This window comes from Acomys russatus, chromosome 11, assembly GCF_903995435.1.
Source record: "Acomys russatus chromosome 11, mAcoRus1.1, whole genome shotgun sequence".
In the NCBI taxonomy this organism is placed as follows: Eukaryota; Metazoa; Chordata; class Mammalia; order Rodentia; family Muridae; genus Acomys; species Acomys russatus.
The window spans coordinates 36137866-36153937 of NC_067147.1; the positions used below are offsets into that span (position 1 = coordinate 36137866).

The following is a 16072-nucleotide window of genomic DNA, read 5'->3' on the forward strand; positions in this document are numbered from 1 at the left end:
GACTTGTGCCGTTCCCCATGTATGGCTCTCTTCCTCTACCTCTACTTTGTGGATCAAGATGTGAACTCTCAACTGTTCCTGGTGCTGTACTTTTCCATTCCACTGTAAAACTGAGGAAAAATTTTTTCTGAAGGATCAGAGAAGCAAGAAAGTAGGAATAGAGTCACTTGTGCTGTCTACTGGGAATGAGGATTGAGAAGAGGTAATGATTTTCCAACCTCAGAGTACCTTAAAGGAGAAAACTGGATTTTGAATGCTTCAAGGAACCTCTGATAACTTTACATTTCGTAAGGTCATGCCACATGGCTTCCAGAACCCACGATCTAAAACAACTAAACGCCCGCCTTAGCCCATGTGTAACTTGAGATACTCCATGGCTATAATTGGGTGATAGTTCAATTGCTTGAAGGCCTACACCTGAAAGTTGACAACCTGAAACACCTGATGAGTGAATGCCCTCTCACCTACAAAAAGGCAGCACCGGAATCAATACTCCCCACTCGTGGCTACTGTTCCATCCTCTAGTTCACATTTAGGCCAGGCTTAACTGAAGGAAAACATCAAGAATTTTCTTTTTAAGGTCTAGGTCAGTCTAAGGGTGCCCTGTTACCACTTTATAAGATGACAACAACAACAACAACAATCTATGGAATATCTTCCATCTCTTCTTTGCTTTCCTCTGTAGGGAGTCCCCTGGGATTTTTCCCTTATCTTGCCTTCATCCCAGTGGGAGCAACTATGAGGAGAGGGAAGGCCGGTTGGACTCTCTGACAGAACCCTTGAATCCCTGTAGCCTGTCCCCTCACTAGTGAGCACAAGGGAGAGCCCCTATCAGACACTAGTCACTCTTACCTGCCCACACTATCACCTTGATGAATTCTTTCCATCTGCCTTCTCCTTTGTATACAGCCATGGACTCCAATCCATGGAACGCCGACACCCACATTTACTGTGGATCTCCCTGGCTCAGCTAGTCTAATCTAGACATATCTCTCACAGCCATGCCTAGAGGCTTGTCTCCTAGATGATTCTAGACCCTTTGAAATCGACAATATTAACAATAGCAAGAAGCATCTCAGCCAATAAATTCATTTTTATTTTTATTTATTTGGGGGGGGGTTCGAGACAGGGTTTCTCTGTGTAGCCTTGGCCATCCTGGACTCACTTTGTAGACCAGGCTGGCTTCGAACTCACAGCGATCCGCCTGCCTCTGCCTCCCGAGTGCTGGGATTAAAGGCGTGCGCCACCACGCCCGGCCCAATAAATTCATTTTTATAAGTACACAGTCTATGAAAAATGCCAGCATTTTTCAACCCATGATAAATTAATGGATCCGGTATTGATTCTCAATTCATAAAGCAACACATTTCTGAACATCTTACAGAATGAAGTCACATATAAATTATCTGTTTCACATAGACCACACACACACACACACACACACACACACACACACACACAAAATTAAAAATCTCTTACAAATTAGGAAACAGCACTCAGGGAAGCAGAGGCAGGCGGATCGCTGTGAGTTCGAGGCCAGCCTGTTCTACAAAGCAAGTCCAGGACAGCTAAGGCTACACAGAGAAACCCTGTCTCATAAAACAAAACAAACAAACATCCCCGGCCCCCTCAAAAAAAAAAAAAAATTAGGAAACAAGGTGATAAACTGAACATGTGGGTTCAAAGGCAATGCCAGAAGATTCAGTGTGCTTTGGGCTCAGGCCAGAGGACCTGCGCACAGGGAACTTCCTCCGGGACGCCAAGGAGGAAGCGGAAGTGCCGCTCCGCGTAGCCTTGGAGACGCGGGGGAGGCGTAGCCGCCCCTTACACGGCCTTTGACCCGCGACGTCAGAGGCACAGCTGCTGGAACTCCTGAAGAGGTGGCTGTGGCCGTGGGTCGCAGCCGCGATGGAGGTAATGGTGGGCCTCCCGCCGCCCTGCTGCCCTTCGGTGCCACTCGAGGAGTGGGAGGGCATGGCCAGCACCCTGTCCCCGCCTCCGCGGCCGGACCCCTGCCGCCGCGCTGGGCGTAGAGCCCGGGGCTGGCGCTTGCCACGGCCATGGCCCCCACCCCCTCTCCCCCGGCCCCTACTCCTGAGGGGCTCTAACTCACTGCAAGGTTTTCGGCCCCGCGTCGCACTTCGAATTGGGATGAGCTCTTGTGACGATTTTGTTTTGCAGGATCCTGTTCAAGATGGGGTGGCTGCAGCACCCCCCGGAACCGGGAAATCCAAGGTGAGGGGACCACTGCCGCCAAGTTCCCCGTAGCGCGGAAGGGAATGAATTGGAAAACTTTGACATGGGGGAGCAAGACTTCTTATTTTAAAGAAATAACCTATCCTCGGGGAGTTTTACCGTAATTTACAACCACTTAATTGATTTCCTGTTCTTTTTTTAATGTCCTGGTGTGCAAGCAGTTTACTTCCTGCTCCTTGTTAGCACTATGCTGAGCTCCTGCCATATTTCAAACATTTAACTAGTGTATTTTATGAAAGTTTACACACACAGTGACACAATGAAGACGGGATTAGGTAAGGGGAAGAATCAAGGAGCTATATCCTGTTGGCTCCAGATCCATAGTCAAACGATGGAGGGTTGAACAACGCCGTTCTTACAGCTCTGACAATGTTTAATGCTCAATGATTCGGGAAGGTAGTGGTTTATTACCGAAGTATATTGCTTGCATACTGAGTTCCAGGCATTTGCCTAAGTACCCGATTCCTTCATTTTAGCTTCACGAGATAAGTACCTTCTTTATTCTCATTCTGCAGATGAGAAAACCGAGAGCACAAAGATGAAATCCTTTTCAGTTGGTAAACCCTAGCATTTCAGTCAAAGCCTAAATGGTACCTGATGTTCACGTGTGTCTGTAGTTATGCTTATGTTTTCATGTGCACGTGACTTTTCAGCTTACAACAGAATGAATTTTAGAGCTCTCAACATCTTTAGTTCTAACCCTCACTTGTTGTACGGTGTAAGAGAACTTAATGGTATCAGTAGGAGTTTTATTTTGCGGGTTTTGTTTAATATTTTGATTCATCCAATTATATTTGTTGAAGTTATATTTGTTAATTTAAGAAATGTGATTGGCTTGACTGTTTAGAATGATTGTGTTTTTAGGCAGGCGTCGTATTTCTTTAGGGGGACTTACTAGAAACATGGGCTATAAAACTCAATAATATGATTATATCTTTCAGCTGGAAACATTGCCCAGAGAAGATCTCATCAAGTTTGCCAAGAAGCAAATGATGTTGCTACAGAAAGCTAAAGCAAGATGCACAGGTACTGGGTTTGAAATTACAGGGCATATTTTTTCATCACACCGCCATGCCCAATATTTTTTATGTGTATTGGTGGTTTTGCCTGCATGTATGTCAGTGTTAGGACATTGGATCCCCCTGGAACTAGAGTTACAGACAGTTGTGAGCTGCCTATGTCGGTGCTGGGAATTGAACCCGGGTCCTCTGGAAGAGCAGCCAGCGCTTTTAACCACTGAGCCATCTTTTCAGCCCAGAGGAATGTTTTCATGTGGGGTGGTAATGGCTCATATCTTTAATTCCAGTACTCCGGAAGGCTAGCCTAGTGTACAGAGTTCCAGGACAGCCAAGGCTACACAGAGAAACCTTGTCTGGCAAACAAACAAACAAACCTAAAGCCAAAAAGGAATATTTTCTTTCTTTCTTTTTTCTTGAGTGGGGTAAGGGGCTCTGGATAGGGTTTCTCTGTGTAGCCTTGACTGTCCTAGACTCACTTTGTAGACCAGGCTGGCCTCCAACTCACAGAAGTCCGCCTACCTCTTCCTCCCTAAATGCTGAGATTACAGGCATGCACTACTGCACCCAGCGAGGAATATTTTCTTAATGTTACACCCCTTTGCATGTCACGTGAATTGTTAAATTCTAAATTAGCTTATGTCTTTTAGAGAAGTCAGTTGAAATATTAAAGGCACAAAGTGTAACCCCAAAGTCATTCTCGGAACTTTGAAGTATATGTGCATGCTGAAGTTGGTTGATTCCCTATTTGATGTCTTTTCTTATTCCAAAAGAAAGAATTATATTGGCATCCTTTGTATGGTTGGGGGAACTCTTGAATTCCTGATAACTTAAGATTTTTCATTGCCAAGGTTTATTTTTCAACCAGAACAGATCAAATTTATTTTTAGAAATTGGACCAGTTTGTAATCAAGAAAGAAATGACCTAAGCTCTGGAACTAGATGTGCATTGACGAAATATTCAGATTGATATATATGTTTGATATGGCTTTAGCTATTGCTTTAAGAGTCTATAGTAAATATTTACAATAAAAATAATAGAATGTGTGGGACATGTTTCCAAATTATCAGGGTAATTAGTCACAGTGCTACATACCCCTAGTCTCTGTGACTCTAGAGGCTAGGGCAGAAGCATCAGGTGAGCCCAGCATTTCAAGACCAGCTTGGGCAACATAGCAAGCCCTCTACATCTATGTGGATGAATAAAAAAAGACAGGAAGGGAAGAAGTGAATACAGTTTCAGATGAAACACAGTTGTTCATGTGCACTAAAGCAGAGTGGTGGATATTTAGACCACTATTCCAAATGAAAATTTTCATATTAAGATGGGGGAAAAAGACTGCTATTATTTGGATGGAGTTAGTGATTCTCCAAGTACTGACTTCTTAAATTCATTCTAATTTATAGGCTTGGGATTCTTAGAATGTACTTTTCAGTTTATTAGTAATTGTTTTCTTAATTTTAAACTAGAATCTTTTTAATTATTTAGAATTAGACAAAGAAATTGAAGAACTCAAATCAAAACCTGTTGATGGAGGAAATGATGATATTATTAAGGTAATAAAATAGTTTCTGTTTACTTATAGCAAATGTCTAGTAATAGATAAGTTTTCCTTGAGGACCGTCTGCCTGCTAGAGACAATCTTGCTTGTTTTTCAATCACTTCATTACGGGCCTTGGTTTAGCTTTTTAGTTCTTTAAGTCATGGCTATGGGGAGATGGCAGAGAGGGATGTTGTCTCATTTCAGACAAAAAAAAATAAAATAAATAAAATAAATAGCCTCCCTCATGGTTATTTCTTCCATATCTTTCCTGCTCTGGTCTCAAAACTTGGCCATGTGTAGCACTTCAGTGATGTGCAGATAGACCCAGATTTGATAGCTGCCTCGGGGCGTGGGGGATCTCAACACATTTCCCTTGTAATCTCAATTTGCCAGATCCCTGTCACTTGGTGTGTTAGTCACATGTTTTCTTTTTGTTGAATGGCGAGATCTATCTTCCTTCTTTCTTTCTTTTGATAAACAAGGCTTCTCTGTGTAGGCTTGGCTGTCTTAGAACTCTCTAGTAGACCAGGCTGTCCTCTAACTCAGAGATCCACTTGCCTGCTCCTCCCATGTGCTGGGATTAAAGGTGTATGCCACCACACTAGGTGTCAAAATTCTGCTTAATTTCGCATAAGAAGTACAGAACTAGGAAGTCTTAAAGAGCCTTTGTTCTCCCAGTGATATCAAGACAAACTGTCTCTGTTTCTTTCTCCTCGTTTTGCCAACCTGGGATGTCAGGAGATTAATTTTAGCTTTTCAATATCAAAAAAAGGGTGAAAAAGAATGGTTGATTATAAAGATTAGAAGAGATAGTATACAGAGTGCCACAAAACAATTTTGGAATACTCATCAATAATTTTATTTTGGGACTGGAGATGGTTCCACAGTTAAGAGTACTTGCTGTTTTTTCTTGCAGAGGACCCAAGGTGGGTTCTCAAGGCCCACATGCTGGCCTACAATCCTTGTAACTCCAGTTCCAGAGGACCCAGTGCCTGGCCTCCGTAGGCACCAGCCACACACATGGTGCATGTACATGCATTCAGGCAAACGCTCATACACTTGAAATAAAAATAATAATTTTTTGTTGCACTTTGTAAACTTTTTAAAAATGCTTCACTCAATATATTTTGATCACATTCTTTCCCCTGTCCCAACATCTTGGGGGTTTGTTGTTGGTTGATTGGTTCTGTCAAGGAAAAAAGCAAAATCATAACAAAACATACAAATGAAAAAACTGCATTTTCATGTTGGTCAGCTACTCCTGAATACGAGGCTGCCTGTGGCTGATACACATCATGTCACTCTATTAGATAAAGCTGATTACCCCACTACCAGCAGGCACCATTTACAAGTATTTTATTGAGAATTTTTGCATCTATGTTCATAAAGACTATTGGTCTGTTTTTGTTTTTTGGATCTTTCTGTGGTTTATGTATATTTATAGCAATCTCAAAAACAAACATCCCTTTGGTTTACATTTTGTGGAATAATTTGAACATCATTGGCATTAATTCTCTGAAGGTCTGCTTAAAGTTTGCTTTCACTCTGGCTCTGGGCTTTTTTGATTGGGAGACTTAATTACTGCTTCTATCTCATTTCACTAGGGGTTAAGGGTTTATTTAAATTGGTCATTTGAACTTAGTTTAACTTTGGTAAGTCATGTGCATTCTAATGGGCCTCCCTTTATAAGTGACTTGGTCTTTTTCCCTTGTGGGACTTAATACTCTTTCTTTGTTCAGTACAGTTAGTGGTTTGATTATTATGTGTCTTGGGGAATTTCTTTTCTGGTCCTGTCTATTTGGTGTGCATGATAGTCACCTCTTTCTTTAGATTAGAGATATTTTCCTCTATGGTTTTGTTAAAAATATTCCCATGCCTTTGACCTGGGTTTCTTCTCCTTCTATCCTTATTATTTGTAGATTTGGTCTTTTCTGTATGCTTGGTTTGTTCCAGATTTCACATTTTCTTTAACTGAGGTATCCATTTCTTCTACATTTTCTTTAGTGCCTGAGATTCTCTCTTCTATGTCTTATACTCTCTCTGTGAGGTTTACCTCTGAGGTTTTTTGTTTGACATCCTAAACTTTTCATTTCTAATTTTATTTCAGTTTGCATTTTCTTTAGTAAATCTACTTTCATGTCTTGAATCATTTTCATTATTTCACCCACCTGTTTCTTCATTAAGAGGTTTATTTGTAGGGTGGGAGAGATGGCTCAGTGGTTAAAGAACACTGACTGTTCTTCTAGAGGTGCTGAGTTCAACTCCTAGCACCTACATGGCTGGCAGCTCACTACAGTCTGTAACAATAGGCCCGCGGAATCTGCCCTCTTCTGGTATGCAAGTGTACATGCAGAAAAAAACCACACACACATATATACACACATGTATATACATACATACATACATACATACATACATACATATATATATATATATAATCTTTTTAAAACGAGAGGCTTATTCAAATCTTCTTTGAGATCCTTGTATATGTTCATAATTGCTATTTTGGAGACTGATTTATGTTTCAGCTGTATTGCATTTCTCAGGGCCCACTGTAGTAGCGTTACTGGGTTCTGTTTGAGGCATATTGTCTTATCTGTTTTGTGTTGATGATTCTGTGCTGTGGTCTAGGCATCTGGAGTTACTAAGTTTGAGATATGTGTTGATGTTAGTATCTGGTCTTGTCTTTGTCAGTGTGTGTTCTGCTCTTTGGTTGCCATGGCCCTCTCTGGATCCTAAGCCAATGTGGTGGCTGTGGGGTCTCTGCAGATCCTATAGCAGCAGAAAGGAATGGAGATGGGCTAAGAGGAAAGGCTTAGGGGGCCTTCGGGAAAGAGCTAGGGGAATTGGGTTTACATCAAGAGGTGGAGTCTCCAAAGAGTGGATGGGTGGGGGAGGAAGGGTTCTTGCTAGTAGGCAGCAGTAGGACAAAGAAAAAGTCCAGAGAAACAAAGATAAAAGGGTCTGCAAGCAGGCTGCTACTGGACAGAGGGCAATGGAAGACAGGAAGGATGAGAAACCACCTACCCGAGGCCCAGTGGTCACTGCAGTCCCTAATAGAAAGTGTGTTTGAGGGTTGGCAGCTGACAACGGAATGGAGATGGCTTACAAGGGAGGGCTGAGAAGGATCCATGGGAGAGCGATAAGCTGTGTCTGCTGGATTGTGTTTTTCAATTGCTTGCTCCTGGTATCCAAAACAGAACTGCTTTACATGTCAATCTTATATGTAGCTACTTCTGTGACATTCTTAGCAGTTCCTAAGTACCTATAGGTCCTGTTTGTTTCTTTCTTTATTTCTGTAAGTGCTCATAAACTCTGTAAACAAGTTTTTCTTTTATGCCTTTCATAAGCTATCGTTCAACTTATCCAGCAATAACTTTGCCTTTTATTTTTCCATTATTATATTAAAATTTCTGTTTGGCTCACTGTATGCATTGTCCTTGATTGGTGCAGTAGTTTGTGCAGGCACCCCTGGGTCCAGATCCCCTGGCCTTGATGGTCAGATCTAGCCAATGGACAGCTCATTCTCCACAGTTGTGGGGGGAGTGGGGACTGCCTGTGACATGAACTCTGGTGCCCACCGATAAGATCACTTCCCCTTGAAGGTGAGGCCCTGTGGGCACACAGAGGAAGGGGACACAGGCTATCCAGATGAGACCTAATAGGCTGTGCCTGTATGGTAGAGAAGGAGGGCCCCTTCTCTCAGAGGTCCAGAGGAGGGAAATAGGGCAGAAGAGGCAGGGAGCGTGGGTCAGAACAGGAAGATACAAGCGAGAGGATAACAATTGGGATGTAATATGAATAAATTATAATAAATTTAATTTTTTCTGTTTGGCAGTTACAGTTTTTTATATACATATATGGAATGAAGGGGACTGGGAACTCACCATTTTGCCCAGGCCAGCCTTGAATTCCTGGCTCAAGAATTATTCCTGTCACAGTGACCAAACTAGATGTAATCCTGATTAGAAACATCTAGACTTGCGGAAAATGGACGTTTGATTTTCACTTTTTATAACTTACTTCAGTTGTTTTTTGCATTTTGCTGATTTTATAAAATATCTTGCAAATTATTCTTTGCTTTTTTTTTTTCTGGACAAGTTCATATGACACTGAGATAATTCTCTGTTCCTTGAAATCTTATCTTGCGTTCATTTCCTTTACCCCACAGTTTTCATTAGTAAGCAGTAGTATGTATGCTTCATAATGTTTCTTGAGTAAGTAAAGTTTCAATATTATTGGTAGTGTAATATCTCTAACTCTTTAGGCTCTGATTTATATAGAGATATTCTTTTTATAGTTACATTGTGACCTCTGTGTTCTCTCCGTTTGCCTGGTTAGATCTGTCTTAATTTTTTTTTTTTTCTTTTTTTTAAATAGAACTGACTTGGCTGGTTGATCTAGTTTTCACTTCATTGACTTGCCTTCCCACACATTTTCTAAAAAGGATAAGTCTGTCTAAAGATGTTTTAGTAAAAATACAGGGTTTCTCTGTGTTGCCTTGGCATTCCTGGCACTCACTCTGTACATCAGGCTGGCCTCAAACTCAGAAATCTACCTACCTATGCTTACCAAGTACTGGCATTAAACATACCCGCCATCATCGGTGCCGTCAATCTGCTTTCTAAGAGGAGAAACAATGCTATTCCCTGCCTGTTCTTTTAACTATGCCCTGTTCACATTGTCAGCCAGGTTCCTATTTGTTTGTTTGTTACAGGGTGTTTCTTTGTAACCAGTTCTCAACCTGTTGGTCACAAGGCCTTTGGGGTTGAATGACCCGTTGACAGAGGTCACCTACCAGATATCCTACATATCAGATGTTTGCATTACGATTCATAATAGCAGCAAAATTACAGTTATGAGGTAGCAACAAAAATAATTTCATGATTGGGCTCACCATAGCATGAGGAACTGTATTAAGGGGTCACAGCAGTAGGAAGGTTGAGAATTACTGCTCTCTAAAAATTTGTGTGTGTGTGTGTGTGTGTGTGTGTGTGTGTGTGTGTGTGTGTGTGTGTGTGTGAGAGAGAGAGAGAGAGAGAGAGAGAGAGAGAGAGAGAGAGAGAGAGAGAGAGAGAGAGAGAATATGTAGGTGCCCAGAGAGGCCAACAGAGTGTGTTAGATCCCCTGGAGCTGGAGTTATGGATGGTTGTGAGCCTTTCAACATGGGTGCTGGGGAGCCTAGCTGGGGTTGTCTGCAAGAGCAGTATGTGCTCTTAATCTCTGAGCCTACACAGACACCAATCCTCAATCTTTAAAACCCACGCATTACACTTCCATTGACAATACCTGTTATTTCTAATTGGTTGGGTGTTTAGTTTGTTTGTTGTTTGTTTCCATAATGCTGGAAATTGAGTCCAGGCCTCACTCATGCTAAGCAAGGACTCTACGACGGATCTATCTCTTAGGCCCTGGAATAGCCAGTCTGGAGATTGCATTTCTCTCGACTCTTTGCCAGCTTCTAACACGGACCTCCCTCCACAGGCCCTTCTTGTAGAGCACTCTCTTTCTGATTTAGCTTATCTTCTTTCACATTGTTTTCCAAAAGCATGTTGAAAATTTCTATGTCCTTAACATTGTTTTTTTTTTCTATTATTTTTGTTTTGGTTTGTTCTTTTTGTTTTGTTTTGTTTTGATTTGATTTTTTCCAAGACAAGGTTTCTCTGTGTAACAGCTGTGGCTGTCCTGGAACTCGCTTTGTAGACCAGGCTTAGCCTCAAAACCACAGAGATCCACCTGCCTCTGCCTCCCAAGTGCCGGGATTAAAAGCATGGGACACTACCACCCAGCTTTTTCCTTTGTTCCTAGTAGTTTTAGCTTTCTTAATCTTTCGTTTTCACTTTAGCATAGCTTGGAAAAGGTAGAAAGATAATTAAACAAGTAGTCAAGACACTATTTTGTTGTTGTTGATAAACCATAGATTTATTCTTCACAGTTGTGAGAACTGAGGCTTGTTTCTTTGGTTGTTTTGTTTTGAGTTTTCTTTTATTGAAATAAATTATTTTCTCATACAATATATACTGATTATAGTTTCCCCTTTCTCCACTCCTCCCAGCTCCTACCCACCTCTTCTCCCCTCTGGATCCACTTCCTTTCTGTCTCTCACTAGAAAAGAACAGGCTTCTAAGAGGTAAAGGCCAAACATGACAAAATAAAATATGATAAGATAAAACAAAAATTATTATATGAAAGTTGGATACAGCAGCCTAACAGGAGGAAAAGAGTCCCAAGAACAGGTACAAGAGTCAGACCCACTTATTCTCACAGTCAAGAGTCCCATAAAAATCTAAGCTAATAGCTACACTATATGCCCAAAGAACCTGGTACAGACCCACGTAGGCTCTCTGCTTGCTGCTTCAGTCTCTGTGAGCTCATATGTACCTTGTTTAGTTGATTCAGAGGTCTGTATTCTCCTGGTGCCCTCCATCCCCTCTGCCTCTTACAATCTTTCTGCCTCTTTGTGGGATTCCCTGAGCTTTCAGGGGAGGGATTTGAGGGAAACCTCTCTACATAATGTCTGACTGTGGGTTGCTGCATCTTTGATGATGACTGGATAAGGTACTGATCTGTGGAATAACCAGAATATCATTATGAGTTATTTTATCAATATTTTAAAAACCAGTAGTGTTTGGTTTCCCTGAGGTATCCAGTCTCTGGTTCTTGGTTACCCAAGAAGTGTTGGGTATAGTTTCCTTCTTGTGGAGTGGACCTTAAGTCACATCAGGCATTGGCTGGCTAATCCCACAAGTTCTGTGCCACCATTGCCCTAGCATTTGTAGGAATCAAAGGTTTTGAGGCTCAGTTGGTGTCCACATCTCTCTTTAGTACCTTGTGGAGTACCTTTCTGCATCATAGGGATGAAGGCTTTTTGTAGGCATCAGCTTGACCTTTCCATGTTCAGTGAATCGTGTGGGTGTTGTCCTCAGCAATGGGCCCCCACTGTCAGTTTGTTGAAAAGCACCCCTTTGTCTTGGCAACAGCCTGGACTCTTTGCAGATTCCCAAGGGACCGCTTGCCAACAACTCAATTGAATGCAACCAAGTCCCACTACCAGAAGCCTTGCCTGGCTACTAGAGATGGCCAGCGATGTTCTGTATCCCCCATTGCTAGGATAACTCATTAGGATCACCTTCATAGATTCCAGGGAGTTTCCACTGCACTAGGTTTCCACACCAACCCCGAAATGCTCCCAAATTCCAATTGTCTCCCCTACATATTCTTCCTCCACCCCAACTCCCCCTCCCAACCTGATCCCTCTCCCCAACATCTACTCCTATCTCCAGCTGCCCCCAGTTCCTGTAAAATCTGTGTTGTTACCCGGTTCCAGGGAGATCCAAGCATTCCCTCTTACACTACCTCCTCTTTAACCTCCCTGGGTCTACAACTTGTAGCTTGATTATCATTTACTTCATGGCTAATATCTACTTATAAATTAATACATACCAAATTTGTCTTTCTGGGTCTGGGTTACCTCAGTCAGGATAATTTTTTCTAGTTACATGCATTTGCCTACAAATTTCATTATGTCATTTCTTCTTAACTGCAGAGTAATACTCCATTGTGTAAATGTATCATTTTTTTCATCCATTCTTCAGTTGAGAGGCATCTGGGTTGCTTCCAGTTTCTAGTTATTATGAATAAAGCTAACATGAAAATAGTTGAGCAAGTGTCCTATGGTAGAGCATCCTTTGGGTATGTGCCAAGGAGTGGTATAGCTGGATCTTGAGATAGATTGAGTTCCAATTTTCTGAGAAACTGCTATACTGATTTACAAAGCGGCTGTATAAGTGTGCAGTCCCACAAGCAATGGACAAAAGTTCCCCTTGTTCCACATCCTCACCAGCATGAGCTGTCATGTGTGTTATTGATCTTAGCCATTCTGACAGGTGTGAGATAGAATCTCAAAGTTGTTTTGATTTGCATCCTGATGGCTAAGGATGTTGAACAGTTCTTTAAGTATTTCTTAACCATTTGACTTCTACTGAAAATTCTTTGTTTAGATCTGTGCCACAATTTTAGTTGGATTATTTGTCTTCTTGGTGTCTGGTTTCTTGAGTTCTTTATGCACTTTGGATACTAGCCCTCTGTTGGATATAGGGCTGATAAAGAAATCTTTTCCCATTTTGTAGGCTGCCATTTTGTCCTATTGATGGTGTCCTCTGCCTTACAAAAGCTTTTCAGTTTTGTGAGGTCCCATTTATTTATTTTGATCTTAGTGTCTGAGTCGTTGGTGTCCTGTTGAAGAAGGTGTCTCCTGTGCCAGTGGGTTTAAAGTTATTCCTCAATTTCTCTTCTGTCAGGTTCAGTGTGTCTGGTTTTTATGTTGAAGTCTTTGATTCACTTAGACTTGAATTTTATGCAGAGTGATAGATATGGATTAATTGCATTATTTTACATGCTGACATTCAGTTAGGCCAGCACCATTTGTTGAATATGCTTTCTTTTTTCCATTGTGTATTTATGGCTTCTTTATCAAAACTCAGGTGTCCATAAATGTGTGGACTTACATCTGGGTCTTCAATTCAATTCCATCGATCAACATGTCTGTTTTTAGCCAGTACCTTACAGCTGTTTTGATTACTATAGTTCTGTCATACAACTTAAAAATCAGGGATGGTAGTACGTCCAGAAGTTCTTTTATTGTTCAGGATTGCTTTAACTATCCTGGGTTTTTGTTTCTTCATATGAAGTTGAGAATTGTCCTTTTTTTCAAGGTCTGTAAAGAATTGTCTTGTAATTCTGATTGGGATTCCGTTGAATCTGTAGGTTACTTTTGGTAGAATGGCCGTTTTTACTGTGTTAATCCTCCTGATCTATGAGCATGGGAGATCTTTCCATCTGATATCTTCTTCAAGTCTTTCTCAAAAATTTGAAGTTCTTGTCATACTTCTTGTCTCATTTGTTTGGTGAGAGTTGCCTCAAGATATTTTATAATATTTGAGCTATTGTGAAAAATGTTGTTTCCCTGATTTCTTTCTAAGTCCCTTTGTCATTTGACATAGGAGGGTTACTGATGTTTTTAAAGTTAATCTTGTATCCAGATATTTTTCTGAAAGTATTTATCATCCATTGGAGTTCCCTAGTAGAATTTTTAGGGTGGCTTATATATACTACTTCCTCCTTTCTAATTTGTATACCCTTGATCTCATTCAGTTGTCTTATTGTTCTAACAAAAACATCTAAGTACTATATTGAAAAACACATGGAGAGAGTGGACAACCTTTTCTTATTCCTGATTTTAGTAGAATTCCTGTAAAAATAATTTTTGTTGGTCTGTTTCAGTTGTTGTCTGGGAGGCTTACTACCTCTCTCTGCTAACCTAGGCCTACTGCTGGAAGCTTCTAGGCTCCATACAATCTAACCTAGGTCTAGAATGTTTTCAGCTTCTGAGACCTACTGCTTAATAAGCTCACCCTTTCTTGTTCTTTCTGAGCTCTGGGATGGCTGGTTTGATGGTTTGACTCTGCTATTCTGGCTCAAACTCCCTTCCCAGCTGACTTACTCAATCTGGCTTCTCTCTCAGCCCAGCATTACTCTGCTTGGCCTCAAACTAACTCCTGCAATCTTTTCTAATCTTCTGGCTCCTCATTCTCTCTCTGGCTTATTCTGTCATCACCTGTGTCTAGCCTGTTCTCTCCTTCAACCTCTCTCTCTAAAACTCTCTTGGTAAAACTGCCTCCTGCGTTGCTCCTTAAGTACTTTCCCTTTCCTTTCTGTTCTCCTGAGAGTTGGTATATCCTATTCTGTCCGATCTTTCTCTGATTTGACACTTTTTTTCTGACAGTCAATTAAACATCACTTTCAAACATGAGTGTTTTTTTCTACCAACTGATTTTACCTTCATTGTTTGGGATTAAAGGCACATACCACCATGCCGAGACCTAAGCTTTTCTTTACCTGAAACTTGTTCTATACCAGGCTGGCCTTGAACTCAGATCTATTTGCCTCTGTCCCTTGGATTAAAGGCATGCTTGTATTCCAGCCAGATCACACAGATCACACAGACCTAGAAGGTCTTTGGATGTGATCTTTATTATGTTTGTGTATGCCTCTTGTATCCCAGATCTCTCCAGAACATGAAGGGGTGTTGGATTTTGTCAAAGGCCTTTACTGAATCTAATGAGATGATCATGTGGCTTTTTTCTTTCAGTTTGTTTATTTGATGAATTACATTTACTGGTTTTCATGTGCTGAGCCGTCCCTGTATTTCTGGAATGACTCCTACTTTATCATGGTGGATGATCTTTTTGATGTGTTCTTAGATTCAGTTTGCAAATATTTTATTGAGTATTTTTGCGTCTATGTTTATGAGAGAGGTTAGTCCATTATTTTGTTTGTCTATCTTGTTGATTTTCTCAACCAACTCTTTATTGTTTTTCTATTAAGTTGCTAGTATGACATCATTCCAAATTTTTTTTGTATGCACTTAGAGCTATGAACTTTTTTCTTAGCTCTTCTTTCATTGTGTCCCATAAGTTTGGGTGTGTTGTGTATTCATTTTCATTGAATTCCAAACACTCTTTAATTTTCAGATTTCTGTCTGGACCGAGTATTCATTCAGTAGAGAGTTGTTTAGTTTCCTTGAATTTGTAAGCTTTCTGTTGTTTCTGTTGTTGTTGGTATCTAGCTTTAATAGCATCTCCTTCTTTAGGTTAGACATTTTTTCTGCTATGATTTTGTTGAAAACCTTTCTGGTCCTTTGAGCTGGGTTTCTTTTCCTTCCTCTATACCTAATTATTCTTAGGTTTGATCTTTTATTATTTTTTTAACTTAATATATCCATTTCTTCTATCATATCTTCAATGTCTGAGAATCTATCTTCCATTTCTTGTATTCTGTTAGTTAAGCTTGTGTCTGTAGTTCTTTTTTGAATTCCTAATTTTTTTTATTTCCAGAATTCTGTCAGTTTGGGATTTCTTTATTGATTCTATTTCCAATTTCAAGTCTTGAGCAGTTTATTCATTTCTTCCCCTGTTTGATTGTGTTTTGAAGGATATCTTTAAGAGATTTATTCATTTCCACTTTAAGACCCTCTATCATTTCTATAAAGGCTGTTTTAAGGTCTTTTTCTTGTGCTTCAGCTATGCTTCAGAGCTTGTTGTGGTAGGATAGCTGGGCTTTAGTGGAGACATATTGCCCTGGCTGTTAGAGATTGTGTTCTTATGCTGGCATCTAGGCATCTGGTCTTGGGATAATTATATGTCTGAGTGTTGAGTTCTGGATCTATTTTTGTTGGTTGGGTGCTATGTTCCTTGG

At 40.7% G+C, this 16072-nt stretch overlaps 1 protein-coding gene across 1 annotated transcript in view; it reads left to right on the forward strand.

The window, feature by feature from the left end:
- The first annotated feature begins 1779 nt into the window (after nt 1-1779).
- The window catches only part of Gcc2 (GRIP and coiled-coil domain containing 2), a 48642-nt gene continuing 34349 nt past the window's right edge, over nt 1780-16072 (forward strand). Inside the window, exons 1-4 of the mRNA XM_051153066.1 lie at nt 1780-1914; nt 2182-2235; nt 3198-3282; nt 4762-4829. Of these exons, the coding sequence (XP_051009023.1) occupies nt 1909-1914; nt 2182-2235; nt 3198-3282; nt 4762-4829 (213 nt within the window). The 5' untranslated portion in view covers nt 1780-1908. The remainder of the gene's footprint in view (nt 1915-2181; nt 2236-3197; nt 3283-4761; nt 4830-16072) is intronic.